The following is a 7,806-nucleotide window of genomic DNA, read 5'->3' as shown; positions in this document are numbered from 1 at the left end:
ATGGTAACAGCTCTCTTATAGAACTGAGGTGAGATTAAATTAATTAAAAACATATTGTTTGTGGCTCAAGACATATTAGTTTCCTCTTCTTGTCCCTCTTTCCATTCCTACCTTCCTTCTTTTCTGTTCATTCTTCCTTGCTTCCTCCCTGTTTCCTTTGGTCTTTTCTTTCATCATTTTCTATTTCCCTGTGAGTGTGACACTTGTGCAATGGTATACATTTGAAAGTAATCATAATAAAATGTATATTATGCTTTATGCTCTGATATCCTGCAGGTAAAAGAGAAGCAGTAGAATGGAATGGGAAAATCGAACTATTCTGACAGAATTTTTTCTGAAGGGGCTTTCCGGTTACCCAAGGCTTGAGCTACTCTTTTTTGTCCTGATCTTGATAATGTATGTGGTCATCCTGCTGGGCAATGGCACCCTTATTTTAATCAGCATCTTGGACTCTCTCCTCCACACCCCTATGTACTTCTTCCTGGGGAACCTCTCCTTCCTGGACATCTGCTACACCACCACCTTCACTCCCTCCATGTTGGTGAACTTTCTCTCAAAAAGAAAGACCATTTCCTTCTCTGGCTGTGCCGTTCAGATGTTCCTTGGCTTGGCTATGGGGACCACAGAGTGTGTGCTCCTGGGCATGATGGCCTTTGACCGCTATGTGGCCATCTGCAACCCTCTGAGATATCCTATCATCATGAGCAAGGATTCCTATGTGCCCATGGCAGCTGCATCCTGGGTCATAGGGGCTGTCAACTCTGCTGTACAAACTGTGTTTGTGGTACAATTGCCATTCTGCAGGAATAATGTCATCAATCATTTCTCCTGTGAAATCCTCGCTGTCATGAAGTTGGCTTGTGCTGACATCTCAGGCAATGAGCTCGTTATGCTGGTGGCCACAACATTATTCAACATTGTGCCCCTTCTCTTGATTGCCATCTCTTATACATTAATCATTTCCAGCATCCTCAAGATCCGCTCCTCTGAGGGGAGAAGCAAAGCCTTCTCCACCTGCTCAGCCCACCTGACTGTGGTGATTATATTCTATGGGACAATTCTCTTCATGTACATGAAGCCCAAATCTAAAGAGTCACCTAATCCAGATGACTTAGATGCTACTGACAAGTTTATATCCATGTTCTATGGGGTGATGACTCCCATGATGAATCCTTTAATCTATAGTCTCAGAAACAAGGATGTGAAAGAAGCAGTAATACACCTACTGACAAGAAAAGTTTTAAAAAATTAAATGAGAAAGGGACAGGTTATTTTATTATCACAATGTGGAAATCAATTAGGGGAAGCCTGAACTGTGAAGACATTTGAGATACCAGTCATCCTGTCTCCAAAGAATCAAACAGAGTGCTTTTTGCTGCCATTTCAAATTGTTTTCCAAGGCTCTCAAGTTACAGCGTTCCAGAATATTCTTCTCTTGTGCAATGCATAATGGAAATAAGTAAATTAATAAATTTAAGTTTTCTATGAGTCAATGATTATAGGGTTGTTTCTAAGAGATTGATTGTGAGGAGGTAGTAGAGGGATAGTATAATAGAGAGAAACAAAATAGATGGAGATTTCCAGACAGGAGGAATTTACACTAGTATTAAAACTTTTTTTTTGATTTTTGATAAAAATTATTTCCAAAACCAACTGTATGCTTTCTTACTTTTTCCACAAGGCAGAATTAAATGTGATTTTGGAATTCTTTGATAGCTCACTTAGAATTATGAATTTTCAATGTTATAATTACTAAAATATTTTCCTTGGTGTCTATTCAAATATGTAATGCTGATTGTCCACTGTGCATGTAGCCACTTACTGCTAAACTGTTTGGTTCTGGAATAGTACTATTTTTATAACTTTTTTGTCCATCTCTTACCATGATGTTTTTAAATGATTATGGTTTTCTACTTTCAATATATCTGACTTGAGCAGTCATTATTACAAAGACCTTCTGAGATGTGAGAGCTAAATGCTTTGTTCTTGTAACCAAATGACTGATTTTTAAAGCTCCTTGAAAATTAAAGATCAACAACATTTGAGTTAAATCTCCATGGATAAAAGTCAAGCTGTCCCACTGCCTGTCTTTCCATGAGGTATGCTGCTAATCCAGGAGGATTCTGTTACTGGGGAATGCTGGACCTACCTTCTTTGTGGTTTTTATATTTGATTGCTACCTGGGATTTGTATTTTCTTCCACCTTTCATAGTGACCTTCAGGCTTTTCTTTTATGTATATATATCTATATATCTCTATATATATATATCTATATTTGTCTTTAGTATTTTATTTCTTCTTGACCCCACTTCATATTTTCACTCCTTATGTCTTAATATTTATTTTATCATTATATCACTGTTTTTTCTGCTAGATTAGCTTCAGAATTTTTTATTTTAAAAATTATGAAATTTAGCTTTTTTTTGAATTTAGCAAAATTTAAAATATTAAGCTCCTTTCATTTATTTATTTCTGTTTGATTGCCTTAGCTTTTTAATTCTCTATTGAAAAACCCCATGTTATATAATTATTATTTTTTTATTTATATACATTTAAAATTATTCTTTGTTTTATATTTTATCCTATTTTTTTCAAAATTTAAAAATCCTGTGTTAACTTTTAGCTGCAAAGTAGCTTAAAAACACCCCATCACAAACAGGGAGTTGAAGACCTTCTTTAGTTCATTTCTTTTTACTTCTGTCTGGTTCCCTGAATCAGACTTTCAGTACAGTTTGTAGTGGTTTTCTGAGAATCTCTATAAAGAAATTTGATAGACTCCCAGGTCAATTTTTCTTGGATCCTACATCTAACTTAAAGAAAAACAAGAAACACCTGACTTTGGAATGTGTGCTTTTTGACATCTTATGCTGTCTAGTTATTATATGGAGGATAAAAGGTAATGTCTCTAATATATACATAGAACTTTTAGAAATTGATAAACTGAGCAAAAATTTGTCTCAAGCCTGTCAGCATAGTCAAGGAAGTTTTGTATGTAGGTTCATGACACTACTTTTAAATCAGGTAAATATAATTATTTCTTAATTGAGTAATTTATTTCTTTGAAGGCTCACGTATATTATTTTTTTGTGTCATTCCCTTTTGTAACTTTCTTTCATCATTATGGTCAAGAAGAAGCTGCTTATAGCAGGGTTTATCCAAAGTAAGGATTTTAAAACAGGATAAGAGTTGTTTCACTGATTCATGGTTTTCTGACTGTATCAGATTTGGTATTGGACAATTTAGACTCTCCAAACAGTGGAACCACCATAGTGCAGATTGGTTCTCCTTTGGAAGGTGCTTACAGAAGGAAGACTAGCATTTTATGAACTTTCTGACCTCCTAGGAGAGAACAATGTGCTGTTCTGAGGAACACAGAGTACCTGAGGGGTGACTTATTTTCAGCATCTAGACTGAGGGCAGTTACTAGAGGCTTCTGGTTGTCGCTGGTCATCTCTTGTCTGGACCACTGTTTAGGCTTCACTGCTAATCACCTCTGCCTGTTCTGCAACATCTTTTCTTGTCAGTGCGGTTTCTCGTCCAATTTGCTTCATCCATGCCTGCAGGTATTTCCCTTCCTACCCTGAAGTGCAGCTGGCTCTGGGCTTCTACTTATCAACTAAAGATTTCAGGAAAATACAAGGGAATGATAATGAGGAAAAATAAGAAAAGAAAACCCAAGCTAGACATCAGATCTCACTGATCCTATAGTCCACCATAACCTCTCATGAGGATTCTTATCATTCACCTCTCTCCTTAGCAACCCCAGTCTTCTGTTATGTTAATGGAGCCCCCTGTGCATCAGATTAGAATTATACCTAACATATATTTGTATCCCGAGTCTCAGGGCACTGTGATATCTGTCCCAGAGATTACTTCTCCAGCCTGACCCCACTTAGCTCTGAGTCCTTGGAAGTGATCAGCAGGCAAAGTTTAGTGGTAGCTGTGAGCTCTGGGAAATAAGCAGTACTGTTTGTGGCCCTGGTGACAAGGTATGATGCCCATTATTTTTTTAATTCACTTTTATTGAGATATATTCACATACCATACAATCATCCATGATGTACAATCAACTCTTCACAGTACCATCATATAGTTGCACGCTCATCACCCCAATCAATTTTTGAACATTTCCCTTATACCAGAAAGAATCAGAATAAGAATAAAAAATAAACATAAAAGAACACCCAAATCATTCCCCCATCCCACCCTATTTTTCATTTAGTTTTTGTCCCCATTTATCTACTCATCCATCCATACACTGGATAAAGGGAGCGCAATCCACAAGGTTTTCATAATCACACTGTCACCCCTTGTAATCTGCATTATTATGCAATCATCTTCAAGAGTCAAGGCTACTGAGTTGGAGTTTGGTAGATTCAAGTATTTACTTCTAGCTATTCCAATACATTAAAACCTAAAAAGTGCTATCTATATAGTGCATAAGAATGTCTATCAGAGTGGCCTCTTCTCCATTTGAAATCTCTCAGCCACTGAGACTTTATTTCATTTTAAATCCCTCTTTTGGTCAAGATGTTCTCAATCCCATGATGCTGGGTCCAGATTCATCCCTGGGAGTTATATCCTGTGTTTCCAGGGAGATTTACACCCCTGGGAGTCAGGTCCCACATGGAGGGGGGGCAATGAGATCACCTGCCAAGGTGGCTTAGTTAGAGAGGGAGGATGCCCATTATTTTTGTGAAACAAAGTGTGGCTTTGGAACTTGATGGTGCCAGTAGAAACAATTCTGGAGTGAAGACCAAATGGTGATCTCTATTTGCTCACAACTGTGCCCATTTACATCAGTTGTTCTGGTGCAATTACTAATAGTACGCCCTTTCACCATCAAAAGTGTCCCAGTTTGGATCATCTCATGTATTGTCACCCAAAGCAGTATGACCCATTAGAGGCAGGGAGAGCATCAGATGCTAGGGAAGGGATGCGAATGACAGCTCACCATGTTGTGGTCGCAGTGTCCTGAGAGGGACAGAGTGCACATGTAATATCTAGCACGTGCGAGACACTCCCAGAGACCTACCAATATAAGTGGGTGGGACTTTCACTGAATTTGGAGATTCTCCATTTGTGAAACATGTTACAAATTAGACTTAAAATTGTGCAATATCTACCCCAAATCATAACTTTATATGTATCTAAGGCCTTAATTCAGGCAAAATTTACAAGCATGGTAAGTTATTATTTTTGGTAGCTCCTTGCTGAGATAATAAAACTGTATAATCTGTTCATAAAAGCAACTGTTTATCCTTTTCTTCTTTATTATGGAGATACTGGCAACTATCTCATCTAAAAATGGTATGTGATTATCAAATAACATGTAAAAGAATGGGGTCTAAAACAGCTCTATGTTTTCCCACTGGGACATGTTAGCTGTTTCATCAGAAGATCACCCTTTTTGGCTTTGCCTGTTTTGAGTTGAGGAGTATGGAATGAGGATCTATTCTGAGCTTGTACACCTTGGCGTATAACTCATCCTTAAAAATAACATTAAAATTTAATGGAACTCTATCTATAGGAAAATTCTCAAATTCTTCCTCATTCACCATCATTTCTAGGGATCTGACAGTTATCTTGAGAAAAAATTTCCTTATGGACATACCTTTTCCCATAGATTTTTCTTTAGTTCTATCTATTTGTATATCTTATTGCTTTACAAGAATTCCTTTATCAGATATCCTTGATATCCTTCTTTCTAATGACCTTTTAAGACCATGATAGACTTCTCTATTATTTGAAAAAGTGAAATAATGTGGAATTTAAAAAAAAAAAATGTTATTCTTGGTTACATAAAGTCTGAGGTAATTTGAAAATGTCGAGATGTGTTATTTGCCATGACTCTGAAAAGACTGACATTAATAACCATACTTTTCACCCTCCACTAGATTGGGAAAAATGAGATTTTGAGATCTGTTTAAACTTGGGATAAATGCATTTGTTTAATATGATTTTGAGTTATCACATCCCTGAAGTATTTCAACTTCTAAAGGATAAAGATGTCCTAAGTTTCTATGAAAGGGCTATTAATTTCCATTTTTAGGCTATTGGGGTGCTCTGAGGAAGCCATGACCTGCATACAGAACAAGGAAAGGTCAACTAAAGCTACAAGTAAACTGACATCTTTTTTTTCTCCTTCTGAATTTTCCCATGAGACATGAAGAACATTACTCTGAACAGATGCAGGAGATTTGTATCTATACCTGCCTGGTTCCCATGGAAAATACTGGCCTAAGACATACAATTTGTCAAGCATTTAGCTATGTTTGATTTTAGCAAAATGCCTAATAAATTAGTAGATCTAAGTTTATTGAAGAGTAGAGGCATGCTCATCATTGTGTGTTTGGATCCAGTTTAGAGACACTTTGGCTTATCTCTAATAAAATTGAATCAATGAGTGTAAATCAGGGCAGTTCCTAATGTTCTCTGGAAATAAAATCAGTTTCATCCTCAGGTACTTTTTTCACTCTTGTTTTCAAATAGGCTGTATGGCATGAGAGTCTGTTAGTGGGCCCCAGGGATAAAGTATGTGGGACACCCATTTTCAGGACAATTGGCCTTTTTCATTGCTAAAATATGTGAGGCTTTCTACTGAGGACTTGGCCTCTGCCACCTTGGCACAAGTAACTGTTTCAGCATCTGCTCACATTGGAAGATCTAACGGCCAGATCATGTATAACCACAGATTCTATTATAGTGACGTTTCCCCCACTTTACTTTGAAATTTATAATTTTTTTTACATTTATTAGGTACCAGGCCAAATGTTTTTATTACTCATTCTTATTTTTATTTTTTCCTATGCTGTCTTATTAAAATCATTAGAATGATTTTTTTTTTATTAGGATTCTTGGGTGCTCTTTATACCCAGGTATTAAGAAAATGGACTTAGCATTTGGTATAATATTTTGGAGCTAAAAATAGTTTTATGTTTTCTGCAATCTGCTGGTTTATATTACAAGGGGAAACTTCATTTTGAAAGAAATCCAAAACCTAGTTTTAAATAGTCTATAATCAATTTCAGGAAACAACAGAATTTGAAAGTCCTACTACATTATCTTATTCTTCTCAGCCCTTGAATACTCCACTTCAATAATAAATACTGACCAGCTCTGCAACAGCTATACTCAGTGTTCAAAATTTCTTCCTAATACAGAATGTCTATTTAGGAGAATAAGGGAGCAAACTGTAATATATACTCTGAAGTACAGAACTTTGCAGAACAATAAGATGAGAATAATCTTCTTTTCACCACAGATCAAGTATTCAGGTCCCCAAAAGATATTCAATTCAACATACATTTCCTGGTGTCTAATATTTCCTTAGCACTGTCCTAGGCACATAAGATACATTGGTGAACAAAATAGAAAAAAACTTTTTGCACTTGCAGAGCTTATCTTCTTGCCAGCAAGAAATAAAAATGTTTAAAAATTGATATTGAACATCTTCTTCTGACTACAATGGAGTAGCAAATGGTGTCACTAAGAAAACTAGAAAATCTGGATAGAATAAAACTTCTAAAGGAATTGTATTGCTTCTGAGGAAGTAAAGGGAAGCCCATGTAAGTGAGTCAAACACTTAGGGCTTCTCTTTTTTCTCTTGGGGCATTTGCTGATTCTTAATTGTTGCCTGCTGATGGGCAGAGAAGCTTGTCAGAGAAGTGGGAATAGATTTTGGCAATCTCATGGGCCTAGGGAACAAAACTTGGAATTTGGATCTGCCAAGGCAATGTGTACTTCAGAGGTCCAGTTCTTGAATTTCATCTGGTCAGATAAGCTGTCATTGGTTTTCCACATGAC

General features: G+C 36.6%; 1 protein-coding gene across 1 annotated transcript; it reads left to right on the top strand.

Annotated features, from left to right (window-relative positions):
- Positions 1-295: 295 nt before the first annotated feature.
- On the top strand, positions 296-1,252 carry LOC119545359 (olfactory receptor 13C2-like). The gene has a single exon (XM_037850837.1). The coding sequence runs from the start codon at positions 296-298 to the stop codon at positions 1,250-1,252; it is 957 nt and encodes a 318-aa protein (XP_037706765.1).
- The last annotated feature ends 6,554 nt before the right edge of the window (positions 1,253-7,806 follow it).

Source organism: Choloepus didactylus, chromosome 10, assembly GCF_015220235.1.
Source record: "Choloepus didactylus isolate mChoDid1 chromosome 10, mChoDid1.pri, whole genome shotgun sequence".
NCBI lineage: Eukaryota > Metazoa > Chordata > Mammalia > Pilosa > Megalonychidae > Choloepus > Choloepus didactylus.
The sequence above is the reverse complement of the archived record's forward strand: the minus strand, read 5'-3'. Positions and strand labels throughout refer to the sequence as shown.

Excerpts from the sequence above, each read along its gene's own strand:
- LOC119545359 (XM_037850837.1), top strand. The coding sequence starts at position 296 with ATGGAATGGGAAAATCGAACTATTCTGACAGAATTTTTTCTGAAGGGG.